Source organism: Camellia sinensis, chromosome 12, assembly GCF_055761805.1.
Source record: "Camellia sinensis isolate YWXY chromosome 12, ASM5576180v1, whole genome shotgun sequence".
Lineage (NCBI taxonomy): Eukaryota > Viridiplantae > Streptophyta > Magnoliopsida > Ericales > Theaceae > Camellia > Camellia sinensis.
Window position 1 is genome coordinate 33,238,808 of NC_138972.1, and position 19,281 is coordinate 33,258,088.

At 38.4% G+C, this 19,281-nt stretch overlaps 1 protein-coding gene across 1 annotated transcript in view; it reads right to left on the bottom strand.

Annotated features, from left to right (window-relative positions):
• Window positions 1-19,281, bottom strand: part of LOC114269820 (protein DETOXIFICATION 45, chloroplastic-like) — a 39,927-nt gene that overhangs the window by 10,750 nt on the left and 9,896 nt on the right. The window contains exons 2-4 of the mRNA XM_082896770.1: window positions 2,959-3,055; window positions 2,774-2,874; window positions 1,252-1,331 (exon numbers count right to left, since the gene is read on the bottom strand). Coding sequence (XP_082752896.1) covers window positions 1,252-1,331; window positions 2,774-2,874; window positions 2,959-3,055 — 278 coding nt within the window. The remainder of the gene's footprint in view (window positions 1-1,251; window positions 1,332-2,773; window positions 2,875-2,958; window positions 3,056-19,281) is intronic.

Genomic DNA, 19,281 nt, shown 5'->3' on the forward strand with positions numbered 1-19,281 from the left:
CATAAGGTTAATGTATTATTCCAACCATCATATTCGATGACACATTCAATTGATTAGTTTTAGTTTGCCTAATCATTATGCATTATCTACAACAATCAAGACTATCCTCCACCGATAGCCCAAAGCAGTTATTTCTAAACAGAAAATAAATGCATCAAATGGACATAATATCGACATTTTGACTAGGTGAGCGATAAACAAATCCAATTCCACCCTTTGATTCCATATCCTTTCAATTCCATTATTCTCAATTCAATTTTTCATTTCTCAAAATTAATTATACAAATTAATTTATCAAACTAATTAGGGCATTTTCCCATAATTCAAACAACAACCCTAAGGTTCCATTTTCATCAATAATCCAACATTTATTCCTTTTCTCAATGTATTACATACATGTGGGTTTATATATATGAAAATCCCATCTTTTGAAAATTACATCATGATCCCAAACCTTCTCAAAATTACCCAACAACCCCCAACATATCAAAATGCTAAAATTTAAAGACAAAGCTCATAAGATGGAGTAGGATATCCTTACCTCGAAGTTAGAGCTCAAAAGGAGAAGAAGACCAAAACCAAAGTGCTCCAAATCCACAAATTTTTGGATCAAAAGGAATCCCTCGACGATCAACACACTTTTTACAAAGGCGAAAGGTTAGGAAAACACTCTAGCTAGATCAAACCCTAGAGAGAAGGGAGATTCTAGAGAGAGGAGCTCTCAAAAACGTTTTTGGGAAAGTAAGAGAGAGAAAGAGTGTTGAAAAAGTGATCCAAAAAGTGAAATCTTGGACTGATATAATCGACTTCCCGCTCGAGCATGGAAACCCCCGCTCGAGCGTCAGACACAGATTCACGCTCGAGCGTCCAAAGCGCCGCTCGAGCGTCGATTGCACACCTGTAGAAGTTTTGTAGACATGATCCCCACTCGAGCGTCCGACGACCTGCAGAGAAAAATACTGGGAGATGAGAATTCACGCTCGAGCGTCAAAACTCCCCACTCGAGCGGAGAAGCAACAACGAAGGGCCCGCTCGAGCGTCAAAAGCCCCGCTCGAGCGTGAAGGCCAAATTCTGGGCATCAACTCTAGGTTTCCAAACACAACCAACCTGTTTCAAACTTGCACAACACAATCCAAGACTCAACTATAAAGAGTAAAGGATGGAAATGAGAATGAGATAACAATACATCCACGGAACCGAGTCCGGAATACAATAAATAAAGGAAGGAAAACCGGGATCGCTATAGCTACCGTTCCTTGACGAGCAGCCATTGATGTCCCCAGTGTCATGGTCACAAGAATAGCAAGAGTTCTGCTGATAAGAAAACCACCTAGAGGAGTGAAGAATGTGTAAAAAGCATCACAATCTAGGATTCTAGAAAGAACAAGACCACAAAGGGTGAAAAACAAACTATTTTATGTATGAAATCTAATGATTTCGTGTTTGTGTTAGGTCATTTTAAATATTGAAAAACAGAGCCAATGAGGCACAAATTGACCATTGTGTTCTGCTTTTCAATGCAAAAATAAGTCAACCAGAACTCGACCATTTGTATGTTGCATATGGAGAAAATAAAGGGCACTCTTATTAAACTTGATCCTAAAAGTGAGACTCTCTCCAAGGTGTCCTATAACACTGCCACTGAGTAAGGTATAAAAGTACATGCCATGCACTTGGAGTGATTAGTATTGACCGCACAGCATAATTGTTCTCCATACATAGCACCATGGTGGTGAAACCATCTTTCCCTCAAGATTTAAGAATCCTTTAGAAGTTGAGAAAAGCTACCATCCATATAAAATAAATCATGAAAGTCATGATGTCCCAACATCATCAATCCAACACTTCAGAAATTTTTGCATATTTGGATAATTGTCTTATCACCAAGGATCATTCTTCAAGCACCAGAATGGTGCATGACTATCACTCAAGTCATATTGCCAACCAGTACCTGTCTTGTATACTTTAGAACAGTAGGAAAAAAAGAATAGCGACTGTTAGAATAGTTGGGGTGTTATTGATATTTTTGTTATTATGTTGAGGGTATTTTGGTCATCATGTAATATTGGACACCATAACTATATATATACTATTGGTATAGGGTTAATTAAAACTCTAAGCCAATTAGTTCAAACTTCTTCTCCTTCTCACCTCTCTTCTCTCTCTTTCTCAAACCTTAACCCTAGTTTCATACTCTTTTTACTTCAACTGCAACTAATGGACAACATATACCTAAAATTCTTCCTCCTCCTTCGAAGCTAATATACCGACATATTTAACACAAAAGTGGTCAACCAGTGCACAAGGCTCCCACGAAAGCACAATCTAGGGAGGGCAAAATGTACATAACCTTGCTGTTATTTTTGAGAGATTGTTTCTGCGACTCAAACCCGCGCCACTAGGAAGTTAATGTACAATGCTCATGAGAACCTCAAGGTTTTTGGGTACAATACTAGCTCCTTAGGAAGCAACAAGCAAGGATATATGAACTTACAGACTCCATTTGAGTGTGCCTTCCAACACTAGTCACATTAGAAAGGTTAGCTCCCACATGCAACAAAACAGTCTGTCCCAGTGTTCTGCCGCTAGATGAACTACTAGAACTAATCCACCTTAGACAGGACTTATGGTCCTAATCCAGTGTAATATTAATATTCAAATTCCATACTCTCACAGAATTACAATAAAATGTCAGCGTAAATCGCATCTTTCAGACGCATGCTAATAGATTTTAATCACACCAGCAGCATCTTAAAATAAAGAGACACTTACCAAATTTTATATAACCTCCAAATTGCAGATCTCTTAACCTTGGAGGCAATAACACAGCTCTCTTATTAAGATGCCAGATCATTAAGAAGGTAACGATATATCTGAAACATAGAAAACCTAGCACAGTCATTCTTCAATAAAGCAGAAGAAAATTTTAAAATAGAATAAATACAGAAAATACATACTGAGAGATAACAATGGAAATGGCTGCTCCAGTCACGCCAAACTGAAAATAATACATAAGTATGGGAAACAAAAATATAGCAAAGAAATTACCAACACCTGCAAACAGAACAACTGCAAAAATTTACAAGAATTTACCCCATTTGATGGGACTTAAGGCTTCGTTTGGTTTGGTTTGGTTTAGCATTTTAACCTAGCACAAGCTCATACTTACTCCCATAACCATTTCTAATACATCCATTCAAAAACCTCTTTTTTGATTTTAAACCAAAACCCTAGGTTTGTTCAAAATTACCTCAAATCTCAATATTTCTTACACATCAACAGATAACTAAGTTAAAACTTATAATAGAGTATAGAAAGTCCCTACCTCAAGCTTAGAAGACCAAAACAACAATGGAGGAACTTGAAAGACACCGAAATCAAATCTTGTTCAGACCAAAATGGAGCTCTTGAGGCATTCTACCTTTTTAACAAAGGCACAAAAGTGGAAAAATCACTAGATCTAAATGAAAAAGTAGAGAAAATGTAGGTTTTAGAGAGAGAGGGTCTCAACTTTAGGGTTTAGAGAGAAATAGATCTGAAAAGTGATGTAAAATGACCTTGTTACGAACTGATATATGCATAGTCCGCTCGAGCGCAAGAAGTGTTGCTCGAGCGTCAGACACAATAAATTGTTCCGCTCGAGCGCAAAAAGTAACGCTCGGGCATAGAATGCACACTCCTAGTAGTTTTGCAGATAACAGACCAACGCTATAGTGCAAGAAAGGTCGCTCAAGCGTAGAATACACTCTCCCAATATTTTTAATTTTGCAGACCTGCAAAAATATTGAGAGTTCACAAAGCCTGCTCGAGCACAAGAAGTGTCACTCGAGTGGAGGAGCAAAATCCTCGGCAACAAAAGGTTTGAAACCCATGTAACCAACCTGTTCCAAACGCAACCACAACAACCTAATAACCAAATTTCTAATAAACACAAGGGAAGCAAGATATAACCAACAATATAAAACCATTAAACCTGAGTTTGGGATACAACAATAGTCGGGTCACAACAGGAATCGCTATAAAGCTCATAGCATTTCATGCCAGGTAATAAAGACGAAGTTGGAGCATTTGAAAACATATGATTATCTTAGAAGAATTAGGAATTGGTTTTGTTGAATCTCGTTTTGTAATCCTGTTTGGATAATTGTATTCTTTTACTATATCTATACATATCTTTTGTAACATATCCTTATTTTCCGTCACTTCATGTAGACCTTGTATTAATATCTTGTTAAGATCTATCAAAAAGGTAATTTTGTTATCTAAGGAGATTGGACTTTGAAAGAAAATTATATTGACTTTTCTGATCTTTCCTAGGATCTTACTTGGTTATTAACCAAAAGACTCATTAGTGACGTTTCCCAAACTTCACCCTTAAAGTAAATCTTGGAATGCCACACTTGTAACCGTAGAAAAATCCTATATTTATTTGTTAATGTATTCCTTGATGTTCTCGATTTTTGGAGCGTCATAGTGCACGTGCTTTTCGACTTTGTTCTTAGAATCTCAAAGTAGGATTCAGTTTGGTTGTGTGATCACATTTTAATACACATAAGTATGTTTTGAAAAACATATCGAAAACTACAATTTCGATCTATTTCAATCAATCGGTTTGAGAAATCAAGTCAAAAGGCTTGTCAAATCCTTTATTTTACACACACACACACACACACAAAAGACAAAATTCCTATCCAACAATGAGCCAAATAAAAATTTTACTTTTTTTTTCATTGCCAAAGTTCACAATTTTCATAAATAAAAACTCAAAATAAAATAAATAAATAAACTACGTAAAATTCTACAAATTAGTAAAACTTGACAATACTAAAAATCATAATTACAAATAAATAAATAAATAAATTGCACCACTAATCAAAATGTATTTATCTTTAAAGAAAAAGAAATTTAAAAAAAAAAGAAGCAAGAATTTGATATTCATACAATCACCAAGCCCAATAATCATCACCAGCTAGCCTCATAATTAGAGAAAAACAAACTCCTTTCCATCGGAGTTAAATCCACAATCTCATACTACAAAATGGTCTCGTTTGGGAACAGACTATTCTAATATTTTTTTTAATTTTTTATGAAAAGATGTGTAAAAAAATAGAGAGAGTGATGTGACAACTTATAGTAACTTTTTAACTTTTTCACTAAAATCTATAGTTGACAAACGAAACCTAATGCTACATAAAATCACTAAACCAAAAGCCTTAATTGAATGAACAAAAATTAATAGATAATGATATTGCAAAACTAGTTGTACTAAAATGACAACCCACTATTAAAATAGTATAACCAAAAAAAATATTCAGTGTGTTTGGTTTTAATTTTTTGAATTCATTATTTTGAAAATTAAATTTTTTGTTTTCCGTATTTTTTAGTTTTTAGTGAATATTTTTAAAATTTTAAGCATTTTTTTTTTTTACTTTTTTTTAGATGTATCTAAAGAGTAAAATATTTGTGAAAAAATATTTTAAAAAATTAATAAATACACAAAAATATTAAAAATATACTAAATGTTTTTTTTTTTTTGTATCTTTGGTATTTAGTGAATTTTTTTCACAAATATTATGCTTTTTAAGTGTATTTATGTTAGGTGTGTCTAAAAATTTAAAAAAAAAAATTGCTTGAAATATTAAAAAAAATTTAGTGAAAACAAAAAAAATACAAAAAATTGAAACAATAAAAAATTTTAAAAAGTGAATTCTGAAAATGGAAACTAAAGAGAGTGGTTATAATTTTAACTCTTTTTTTATATCATAATAAATTAAAAAATAATTTTAACAAAATAATTTTAACTTTTACCATTAAAATTACTCATATATAAGATTAGTGGTAACTAGTTATCTGTTCTATATCCTCCCTATATATCCTCAAACAAACCTATCAAAATGATAAATAGAGCTTAATAAGAAATTGAAACATTGCAAACTGATTCGATCCAAACCAAATCGTACACACGGTTTGGTTTGGTTTTCTCAATATATAATTCGGTCCTGATTCTTAAAATAAGGGAACTGTACTTCATGGTTCATTCTGTGATTTTATAGTTACAGATCCAATTTAAAACCAAACTGGACCGTTTAGTGTATACACATATAATTTGTTATCTACCGTAAACATTCAAATATCTTAGTAATATCAAATATATATTTATAAGTTGTAACATTTCACTCTTACAAGTTTATTTTTGTATAGTGGTAGAACTAATTCTAAATAATTATTAAGTTGCGAATAATATTTCATGGTTGTGTTGTGAATGATGACAGTATTTCAAAAAATCATGATTTCAAACTGAACTAAATAGTGATTTATTGGTTCGGTTTGGTTTGGTTTCAAAATTTTTATGATTTTGGTTTGATTTCAAATTTTATAGAACCATAAGTAATGATTTGATCCTAGTTTACTCTTAATTCGAATCAATCTGAACTATACTCACCTCTATAAATATCACAGGAGGCCTAATTACAAATATGAAATTTGTAGATAAAAAATTGTTTGAACAAAAAAAATATGAGGGGCAAATGCGTGATGAAGTATAATTAACAAAATAATAGACAACAATTAAGTCTTCGTTTGACATCCTAATCTTAGGTTAAAATAGTCATAAAAAATAAAATAAATTAATAAGATAAAATATCATATTTAAACTATAATTATTATTTTTTTTTTACAAAAATCAAAAAAATTAAAATGTCCATCCCAAATAAAAAAAATTTAATCTAAATTAAAATAATTAAAAAATAAAAAATCAGCCCACGTCACAAACGTACCCTAAGGGAGGAAGGTGAGGTCAGGCCACCTATGTAACGGAGAGAGCTGGCAATTTAAAAATAATATTGCATGTGGCGCAGTTCGTTAGAAGCCACAACGTGTCCTACAAGTGACATTAATGGTGGGGTCCACTTCACCACCCACCAGAGACCAAACAGCGAGATGACAACACTTCGCCGTTTGACAGCGGAGCAGTATAGTTAGATTTTGATGTAAGAAAAATGACTTGGACCCAGTTGGGGTGCTGGGGTCGCTCATGATTGGACAAAAAAAATAATTTTTTTTTTTTTTTAAGTTCTCGGCCAATCTCAGGCTGACACGTGGCACTGGGGGTCGGTGGAGGTCGTTCGTACTGGGGTCTGTAACATTGTTGTTTGATTTAATTGTTAAAACAGATTATAGATTATAGATTATATTTTAATAGATTATATATTATAATTTTAATCAGAAATTATTATTCTATTTGGTGTAATTGTTGAATTATATACTTAATTTGTTATGTAGTATTTGCTAATTAAGTTGTGAAGTAACTTTTTCAATTAAATTTTTTTTTTTTGTTATTCATTACTTGTCTACATTTTTCATAAAAAATAACAATAATCTATAATCCATTTGATTTTTTTTTTCTATTTTCAAAAAAAAAAAAATCAAATCTAACAGTATAGCCCTAAATTAACATGTCTACCGTAGAAGCTGATAATCAGAAGTAATGGGTAAACTGCTTCTCAGAATCAATTTTTTTGAGTTAAAATAAGCTGTTAGAATTAAAAAAAAATTGAAATAAATTTAACCAAACAGTCCAAAATAAATTTTTCAAAGTTAGAAGTTAAAAATTATAAATTAGCTCAAAAAAATCCAAACAAACAGCCCATGTGAGAGGTGTTGTTGTAGTGTAGTCAGTGGCGGAGCCATAAAATTAAGTTAGACTTTGTGTATTGGACCTCCAAGGAAGTTGGGGAACACATCTACCCTTAGTGGAATTCGCTTACAATAACAGTTATCAAGCTAGCATTGGCATGGCGCCGTATGAAGCCTTGTACGGAAGGAAATGTAGATCGCCGACATGTTGGACCGAAGTCGGAGACAGAGCCCTGCTTGGTCCCGAATTGATTCAAGTGACAACAGAGAAGATTAAACTTATCCAACAGAGGATTAGGGCTGCCCAAAGCCGACAAAAGAGCTACGCCGACCAGAGAAGGAATGAGTTAGAGTTCGAAGTTGGGAATCACGTATTCCTGAAGATCTCACCGATGAAAGGAGTTTCCAGATTTGGAAGGAAAGGTAAGTTAGTACCTCGCTATATTGGGCCATTTGAAATTCTTGAGAGAATTAATCCTGTTGCCTACAGACTTGCCTTGCCGCCAGATTTGAGCCAAGTCTACAATGTGTTTCATGTTTCGATGTTGAGGAAGTACATCCGAGATCCACTACATGTAATTGATCATTCCGAGATCACAGTTAATGAAGATTTGGGCTACGAGGAGAAGCCAATGAGGATTGTTGACCGACAAGTGAGGCAATTGAGGAACAGATCGATACCGATGGTAAAGGTCGAATGGAAGGAACATTATGGCACAGAAGCCACGTGGGAAAGGGATGAGGATGTGAGAATCCGCTATCCAGAGCTGTTCATAGAGCAAGGTAATCTAAGTTTGGGGACCAAACTTCTTTAAGGGGGGTAGGATGTAACAACCCTCACCTTACTCTTGCCATACTTGCATACACTCTTGCATGGTCTTGCTGCTTATGTTAATTTAAAGGTTTTATCTTGGCTTGATTTGCTTAAGTTGCTTGCACGATTTTGTTCCTTGCTTAGTGCGTGTGCGTAGCCGAGATCATCTTGAGTTTAGTCCGCCTTTGACCCTTGTACTTAGAACCATCTTGAGGTCTTGTTCAACCCCATCTTCACCTCGGGCATTCTTTGCCGAGATGTTCCGCACTTGAACCTTGTCCGCAGGCAGGTATGGCCTAGGCCGAGATGTGGCGCACCCCGGCCAAGGTGTGGCACAGCTTAGTCAAGTGTCGTCCTCCCTAGTCGATGTTTTTCTATCCTGTTGCTGGATCCTTGTTTAGAGCCGATGTCATCTCTTTGCCGATGTGTCTTGCCCGAGCTTGCTGCATACGATTTGTCAGAGACTTGTCTTGTCTATCAATCACCTTTTTGGAGCTGAACCAACCCGATAATGCCACGTGTCCGAGCTGTTTGTTAAGGCAGCCGACAGACCTTGAAACAAATCATTTCTTGTCTCAAATCTTTGTTTTAGAGAGAGAAGCTCTAGAAAGGAGGAAGAAGAGTTCTTGAGTGAGAGTTGTCTTCCAAGCTTGATCCTTGTGGCTTGAACCGTTAGATCCGAGTTTTGAGGTTAGAATCTTGATCTCCTTTGATTGTTCTTACTAAATACCTAGCTGCATTGCATGATCGGTTTTGTTTTGCATGTCATGCATCGTTTTGAAGTTGGTTTTAGAAAGAGAGAATGGTTTTTCATGTGTTCTTGAACAAAGTCTCATTTTGATCGTAGAGTTTGGAACGAAAACCATGTTTTTGTGTTTGTTCTTGCATGACCTTCTTGAATGGGTACTTAGGTCCATATTTTGAACTCTTGGCATGAAGACTCAGATTTTTGTAACAAGTTGTGAACTTGCATCCATCTTTCAAATGATCATGCTCTTCATATTCTTCAAAGGAAAACCCAGGTCTTTCCTGACTTTGTTTAACGGGACCTCGGCTTAACCCTGGACAGTACCCAGTGTGTTTTCGAGAAAACGGGAGCAGTGGTTAAGCTCCCAGCTTGTTTTGTTTTGTCTTTGACTTAGATCTGGCATGAATGCCGAGATCATTTGCATGTATATAGAGCTTGCTTTGAGAATGTGACTTGCCATGTGATTGTAGGTCCTTGATGTTTGCTTTGAGTCTACACCTGAAGAACTAGGTGAGTGGTATTTCTAATAAAGCTATGTTACACTTGTTCTTGATAAATCTCGTTTTGTTTGTTTTGACGTGGTATTTGCTAAGCATGAATAAATGGCCTTGTTTGATTGTTAACCTCGGAAAGTCCCTTGTGCTGGAGGACTCTAAACTTTCGCAGTACCAAGTGTAAAAGGACACGGTCCTTGTTAAATCGGGCTACGGGCCTAAGTAACACAAGTCCCTTGTGCTGGAGGACTCTAAACTTTCGCAGTACCCAGTGTAAAAGGATACGGTCCTTGTTAAAACGGGCTACGGGCCTAAGTAACACAAGTCCCTTGTATTGGAGGACTCTAAACTTTCGCAATACTTTTGACCAAACGATTACGGATCGTATAGCTTTTGATACTTGAATGATGAATACGGTTCATCCCTTGCTTCGCCGATGTTTTGATACTTGAATGATGAATACGGTTCATCCCTTGCTTCGCCGATGTTTTGATACTTGACTGATGAATACGGTTCATCCCTTGCTTCGCCGATGTTTTGATACTTGACTGATGAATACGGTTCATCCCTTGCTTCGCCGATGTTTTGATACTTGTATGATGAATACGGTTCATCCCTTGCTTCGCCGATGTTATGATACTTGAATGATGAATACGGTTCATCCCTTGCTTCGCCGATGTTATGATACTTGAATGACGAATACGGTTCATCCCTTGCTTCGCCGATGTTATGATACTTGAATGATGAATACGGTTCATCCCTTGCTTCGCCGATGTTTTGATACTTGTATGATGAATACGGTTCATCCCTTGTTTTGCCTATGTCAGTAAACACCTTTGGATACTTGTAATGTTTGATTGATGAATACGGTTCATCCCTTACCTTGCTAAGTTTGATGCGTTTCGTTGTGAAGGACCTCGGCTTTATTCATGTAAAACCTTTATTTTTAGTACCATTCACTGAGTTTTGTACTCACCCCTCTATATATATGTAGGTGATGAGCAGGACGGCGGCGACGCCTAGATCGTTTGGATGCTTGTTTTGGATTTGTACTTATGTCGGCTTGCTTTTGTATTTACGTCGGCGATGCCCTGTTTTGCATGTCGGCAAATCTTGAAAATCATGCTTCTTGACTTGTATTAGCTGTATTTTGTATATGTCGGCTCGAGAAGCCTTTTGATCAAGATGTAACATGTATCTTTTTACCTTGTTGTATTTAAGTTGTAAAGTTAATTGGAATGTTTGGCATTGCTTTGATCTACGCACAGCTCTTATGGACCACTTGTGTTTGATTTATTGCTTCCGCATTTGTGAGCCCCCTATATTCATACTCTGATTGTGTTAAGTTTTGAAAAGTTGGCCTTCGGTAATTACGGATTACTGGCCATCACGACACCAAACTACTAGGGGCGGTTTGGGGGCGTGACAGAATGGTATCAGAGCACAAGTTCCTCGGTATACGTTATTCACACACTTTGAGTCCTGAAGAGCATAGGATTTCCCTTAGAAGGGTGTTAGGGTTGCATCATGGTATTTGTTGTTTGAGTGAAGTGTGCATTGTCTTGATATGCTTATTTGCTATTTACCTATGTGGTTATTTGCTTAAATGTTTTAAAGTCATACCTTGCATACTCATAGTATCATGAGGAGGGGTAGACCACCACTTGGCCGAGATCAGCCTGAAGACAGAATGGACAGATTGGAAAGATTAGTTGAAGGTTTGGCCCGCGAGCTGAGGCAAACCAGACAGCAGTTCGCTAGTGCTACGTTGACTCAGGCCGAGCAGACCAACGGCCGAAATGTAGCTCCACCTCCACCTCCTCCAGTGCCGCAGGTTCCCCCGCAACCAGCCTTGTATGGGGATGGGACGATAGCTTTGATCAGGGAATTCAAGAAAATGAGACCACCAAGGTTCTCCGGGGGTATAGAGCCGATGAAGGCTGAAGCATGGGTGTTGGAAATGGAAAAGTTATTCGAGATCTTCCCTAGCACCGACGCACAGAAAGTGACGTTGGCAGCATTCACATTGGATGATGACGCCCGCAGGTGGTGGATGACGGTTAGAGGGAGCAATCCAGATTTGACTTGGACCCGATTCTTAGAGTTATTTTACAAGAAACATTTTCCCCTAAGTGTTCGAAACCGCAAGGCTACCGAGTTTCATACTCTGACGCAAGGCAACAAAACAGTGGCGGAATATGACCGCGCTTTTACTGAATTAGTAAGGTTTGTACCTCACATGACCAACGATGAATATATGAAGGCCAGGAAGTTCGAGTGTGGGCTTCGTGGACCGATTCAAGACCGGGTGAGTTTACTCGATATGCCGACTTATGCCGAAGTATTGGATAAAGCCATTCACGCCGAAGCTAATTTGAACCGATACCAGAGCTCGGGAGAAAATCAGCGGAAGAGGCAGAATTATGACAATCGCCGAGGACAGCTGAACACCAAGAAGAGAACGAACATGGACAGTACTGGTAACCTAAGGCAGGAAGGGAGTGTTAAACCGACGTGTTCGGATTGTGGGAAACAGCATTTCGGGATCTGCCGACGAACGTCTGGAGCCTGTTATGAATGTGGCGAGATGGGCCATTATGTGAGGGATTGCCCCAAAACAAAGACTGATGACAAGAAGAAAAGTGAGAATACCTCGGGTTCCGTTCAGAAGGGAAATGCTGGGAAAGGACAGATGAGACAGGGCAGAGTGTTTGCATTAGTACCAGGAGACACTCAGAATGCTGAGGCAGTGGTGTCAGGTATTTTACTAATTTGCTCCCAAGATGCCTATGTATTGATTGATTCGGGTTCTACTCATTCGTTTATATCTGCTAAGTTTGCCGAGAAAATTAATAGAGAACTAGAGCCCCTTGATTATGTGTTATCTGTGTCTACTCCGTCTGGGAGATCTATGATTGTTGCATCCATTTAAAGAGCATGTGTTGTTGCGATTGAGAATGTTGAATTGCTAGTAGATTTAATGCCTCTAGACCTAGCTCATTTTGATATTATACTGGGAATGGACTGGTTAGTTGCGAACGATGCATCTATTAATTGCGTTTCGAAAAGTGTCACACTGAGACCCCCAAACCTAGCCGAGGTTACTTTCCAGGGTAAAGGGGTAGTGCCCCCACCATACTTGATTTCGTCCATTAAGGCCTGTAAGTTAATTCAGAAAGGGTGTCGAGGTTACTTGTGTAGTATACTGAGTGATCAGAATGGAAATGTTAACTTAGCCGACATTCCGATTGTTAGTGATTTCCCCGACGTCTTTCCGGACGAATTGCCTGGCCACTTGACCGATAGAGAAATAGAGTTTACTGTTGACATCGTGTCGGGAACACAGCCGATCTCCAAAACACCTTATAGGATGGCCCCCGCTGAACTTAGAGAATTGAAACTGCAATTGCAAGAGTTGTTAGATAAGGGATTTATTAGGCCGAGCACTTCACCATGGGGAGCACCTGTTTTATTTGTTAAGAAGAAGGATGGCACACTCCGTCTTTGTATTGACTATAGAGAACTTAATAAGGTCACCATCAAGAACAAGTACCCGTTACCTAGAATTGATGATTTGCTTGATCAGTTACAAGGAGCACGAGTCTTTTCTAAGATCGACCTTCGGTCTGGTTACCATCAGCTTAAAGTTAAAGCCGAAGATGTTGAGAAGACTGCTTTTCGAACAAGATATGGCCACTACGAGTTTTTAGTAATGCCTTTTGGAGTGACCAATGCCCCTGCTGCATTTATGGATTTAATGAACCGAATCTTCAAACTATATTTAGATGAATTTGTAGTTGTTTTCATTGATGATATATTGATCTATTCCAAGAGCAATGTTGAACATGAAAACCATTTGAGACTTGCCTTACAGATTTTGAGAGAACAGAAATTGTATGCGAAGTTTAACAAGTGTGAGTTTTGGCTTTCTACCATCTCATTTTTGGGCCATGTGATTAATGAAGAAGGTATTGCAGTAGATCCTAGCAAAGTTGAAGCCGTAGTAAATTGGCCGAGGCCGACTAATGTGTCCGAGATTCGTAGTTTTCTGGGTTTGGCAGGTTACTACAGAAAATTTGTGAAAGATTTCTCAAGGATTGCAATTCCGTTAACGCAACTGACTAAGAAGGGAACACTGTATGAATGGACTAAAGATCGGGAGTCAGCCTTCCAGGAACTGAAGACGAGGTTAATTACAGCACCAGTACTTGTACTACCATCAGGTAACGAAGAATTTCATGTCTATAGTGATGCATCGCATAAGGGTTTGGGTTGTGTATTAATGCAAAAGGGTAAGGTTATAGCTTATGCATCTCGTCAGTTGAAACCTCATGAGAAAAATTACCCTACCCATGACTTAGAATTGGCGGCCGTAGTATTTGCTTTAAAGATTTGGCGTCACTACTTGTATGGAGCTACTTGTCAGGTTTTTACAGATCATAAGAGCTTAAAGTATCTATTCACCCAGAAGGAATTGAATCTGAGACAGAGACGGTGGCTTGAATTGTTGAAGGACTATGATATGCAAATTCAATATCACCCCGGGAAAGCTAACAGTGTAGCCGACGCTTTGAGCAGGAAGTCAGATGGAAATTTGGCGTGTTTAACCGTGATGTCAGTGGAGCCGACTATCGTTAATGAAGTAAAGACAAGACAGATGGAGGATAACTTCCTCAAGAAAATAGCCGAGGAAATTGGCACAAGGCCGAGACCAGGGTATACCATCGAAAACCAAGTACTCAAGTTTGAGGGAAGGTTATGTGTGGCCGACATCCCAGAGCTGAAGAAAAAGATTTTGCAGGAAGCTCATAGCACTAAATTTGCTGTCCATCCAGGGAACACCAAGATGTATCAAGATGTGAAGCAGACCTTCTGGTGGCCAAATATGAAGAGAGAAATAGCCGAATTCGTGTCCCAGTGTTTACATTGTCAGCAAGTGAAAGCAGAACATCAAAGACCAGCAGGACTTCTTCAACCTTTGCCGATTCCTGAGTGGAAATGGGAGGACATCTCCATGGATTTTGTGATTGGTTTGCCGAAAACGCCAAAGGGTATGGATTCAATTTGGGTTGTGGTGGATAGGTTAACTAAGTCAGCACACTTTCTACCCGTTAAGACTACCTTCAACGCCAATCAACTTGCCTTGCTATATGTGAACGAGATTGTCAGACTTCATGGAGTACCGATGTCAATTGTTTCAGACCGAGATCCTAAATTTGTTTCTAGATTTTGGCAGAGTCTACAGAGGGCTTTTGGAGCCGAGCTGAGATTTAGTACAACCTTTCATCCCCAGACAGATGGGCAGACTGAGAGGACAATTCAGACGCTTGAAGATATGCTTAGACTTTGTGTATTGGACCTCCAAGGAAGTTGGGGAACACATCTACCCTTAGTGGAATTCGCTTACAATAACAGTTATCAAGCTAGCATTGGCATGGCGCCGTATGAAGCCTTGTACGGAAGGAAATGTAGATCGCCGACATGTTGGACCGAAGTCGGAGACAGAGCCCTGCTTGGTCCCGAATTGATTCAAGTGACAACAGAGAAGATTAAACTTATCCAACAGAGGATTAGGGCTGCCCAAAGCCGACAAAAGAGCTACGCCGACCAGAGAAGGAATGAGTTAGAGTTCGAAGTTGGGAATCACGTATTCCTGAAGATCTCACCGATGAAAGGAGTTTCCAGATTTGGAAGGAAAGGTAAGTTAGTACCTCGCTATATTGGGCCATTTGAAATTCTTGAGAGAATTAATCCTGTTGCCTACAGACTTGCCTTGCCGCCAGATTTGAGCCAAGTCTACAATGTGTTTCATGTTTCGATGTTGAGGAAGTACATCCGAGATCCACTACATGTAATTGATCATTCCGAGATCACAGTTAATGAAGATTTGGGCTACGAGGAGAAGCCAATGAGGATTGTTGACCGACAAGTGAGGCAATTGAGGAACAGATCGATACCGATGGTAAAGGTCGAATGGAAGGAACATTATGGCACAGAAGCCACGTGGGAAAGGGATGAGGATGTGAGAATCCGCTATCCAGAGCTGTTCATAGAGCAAGGTAATCTAAGTTTGGGGACCAAACTTCTTTAAGGGGGGTAGGATGTAACAACCCTCACCTTACTCTTGCCATACTTGCATACACTCTTGCATGGTCTTGCTGCTTATGTTAATTTAAAGGTTTTATCTTGGCTTGATTTGCTTAAGTTGCTTGCACGATTTTGTTCCTTGCTTAGTGCGTGTGCGTAGCCGAGATCATCTTGAGTTTAGTCCGCCTTTGACCCTTGTACTTAGAACCATCTTGAGGTCTTGTTCAACCCCATCTTCACCTCGGGCATTCTTTGCCGAGATGTTCCGCACTTGAACCTTGTCCGCAGGCAGGTATGGCCTAGGCCGAGATGTGGCGCACCCCGGCCAAGGTGTGGCACAGCTTAGTCAAGTGTCGTCCTCCCTAGTCGATGTTTTTCTATCCTGTTGCTGGATCCTTGTTTAGAGCCGATGTCATCTCTTTGCCGATGTGTCTTGCCCGAGCTTGCTGCATACGATTTGTCAGAGACTTGTCTTGTCTATCAATCACCTTTTTGGAGCTGAACCAACCCGATAATGCCACGTGTCCGAGCTGTTTGTTAAGGCAGCCGACAGACCTTGAAACAAATCATTTCTTGTCTCAAATCTTTGTTTTAGAGAGAGAAGCTCTAGAAAGGAGGAAGAAGAGTTCTTGAGTGAGAGTTGTCTTCCAAGCTTGATCCTTGTGGCTTGAACCGTTAGATCCGAGTTTTGAGGTTAGAATCTTGATCTCCTTTGATTGTTCTTACTAAATACCTAGCTGCATTGCATGATCGGTTTTGTTTTGCATGTCATGCATCGTTTTGAAGTTGGTTTTAGAAAGAGAGAATGGTTTTTCATGTGTTCTTGAACAAAGTCTCATTTTGATCGTAGAGTTTGGAACGAAAACCATGTTTTTGTGTTTGTTCTTGCATGACCTTCTTGAATGGGTACTTAGGTCCATATTTTGAACTCTTGGCATGAAGACTCAGATTTTTGTAACAAGTTGTGAACTTGCATCCATCTTTCAAATGATCATGCTCTTCATATTCTTCAAAGGAAAACCCAGGTCTTTCCTGACTTTGTTTAACGGGACCTCGGCTTAACCCTGGACAGTACCCAGTGTGTTTTCGAGAAAACGGGAGCAGTGGTTAAGCTCCCAGCTTGTTTTGTTTTGTCTTTGACTTAGATCTGGCATGAATGCCGAGATCATTTGCATGTATATAGAGCTTGCTTTGAGAATGTGACTTGCCATGTGATTGTAGGTCCTTGATGTTTGCTTTGAGTCTACACCTGAAGAACTAGGTGAGTGGTATTTCTAATAAAGCTATGTTACACTTGTTCTTGATAAATCTCGTTTTGTTTGTTTTGACGTGGTATTTGCTAAGCATGAATAAATGGCCTTGTTTGATTGTTAACCTCGGAAAGTCCCTTGTGCTGGAGGACTCTAAACTTTCGCAGTACCAAGTGTAAAAGGACACGGTCCTTGTTAAATCGGGCTACGGGCCTAAGTAACACAAGTCCCTTGTGCTGGAGGACTCTAAACTTTCGCAGTACCCAGTGTAAAAGGATACGGTCCTTGTTAAAACGGGCTACGGGCCTAAGTAACACAAGTCCCTTGTATTGGAGGACTCTAAACTTTCGCAATACTTTTGACCAAACGATTACGGATCGTATAGCTTTTGATACTTGAATGATGAATACGGTTCATCCCTTGCTTCGCCGATGTTTTGATACTTGAATGATGAATACGGTTCATCCCTTGCTTCGCCGATGTTTTGATACTTGACTGATGAATACGGTTCATCCCTTGCTTCGCCGATGTTTTGATACTTGTATGATGAATACGGTTCATCCCTTGCTTCGCCGATGTTTTGATACTTGTATGATGAATACGGTTCATCCCTTGCTTCGCCGATGTTATGATACTTGAATGATGAATACGGTTCATCCCTTGCTTCGCCGATGTTATGATACTTGAATGACGAATACGGTTCATCCCTTGCTTCGCCGATGTTATGATACTTGAATGATGAATACGGTTCATCCCTTGCTTCGCCGATGTTTTGATACTTGTATGATGAATACGGTTCATCCCTTGTTTTGCCTATGTCAGTAAACACCTTTGGATACTTGTAATGTTTGATTGATGAATACGGTTCATCCCTTACCTTGCTAAGTTTGATGCGTTTCGTTTTGAAGGACCTCGGCTTTATTCATGTAAAACCTTTATTTTTAGTACCATTCACTGAGTTTTGTACTCACCCCTCTATATATATGTAGGTGATGAGCAGGACGGCGGCGACGCCTAGATCGTTTGGATGCTTGTTTTGGATTTGTACTTATGTCGGCTTGCTTTTGTATTTACGTCGGCGATGCCCTGTTTTGCACGTCGGCAAATCTTGAAAATCATGCTTCTTGACTTGTATTAGCTGTATTTTGTATATGTCGGCTCGAGAAGCCTTTTGATCAAGATGTAACATGTATCTTTTTACCTTGTTGTATTTAAGTTGTAAAGTTAATTGGAATGTTTGGCATTGCTTTGATCTACGCACAGCTCTTATGGACCACTTGTGTTTGATTTATTGCTTCCGCATTTGTGAGCCCCCTATATTCATACTCTGATTGTGTTAAGTTTTGAAAAGTTGGCCTTCGGTAATTACGGATTACTGGCCATCACGACACCAAACTACTAGGGGCGGTTTGGGGGCGTGACACATAATGTTATAAAATATCATGTATTCATATATCATGGGATTACTGAATAATTAGCAAGCATTGTTGGTAACAAGCGTGATTCTTCCCGGAAGCAAGACGACAAAGCGTGAATCTTGTGACGACTTCCATGCGTCCCAAGGCTAGATCCATGGGCCTATAATGGAACCGTCGTCAAAGCACTTACAATTGGAGAATGTTTGAGATCTTTTGAGGATGACTCCCATATTCCTAAAGTAATCTTGGTCCTCCATATATGTATAGGGTTCACTTTTATATATATATGTAGAGTTTATATTATGAGTGATTCAAATTTAGAAGAGTCTTGTGAGGATCTTATAAGATGAGAGTCTCAATCATTACTCCTTATAATTTATCACGTGGATATTGCGGGAGCTCAAGCCTCGAAGAGGAGGCAGTTTTATTTTATTTTATTTATTTTTATTATTTTTTGAACGGGAAGAAGAGGTAGTTTGTCCAGAACATTATGTAATTGTATTGGGATAGTGAGAAAATTTGTGGTTGGCTTGGTTTAACTTTAGAATTATGATTTGAGTAAAATGTTGTGTTTCAAGTTTTAAATTTTTGAACAATGATTTGAAAAGAAAAAATTTGTTTGGTTATGAGTTTTAAAAATAAGTTTGAGATTATTTGTAATTTTTTTTATTTGATTGATTGATATATAAAATATGTGAGAATGTGAAAGGAGAGATGAGTGAGAAAAAGTGATTGATTGATTGATTGGCTAATAATAATAAAAAGGAAAAAAAGAGGTGTTTTGAAAGTAATTTTGAGTTGTATTTTAAAATTTTGTTTGATTATCAGTTTTGA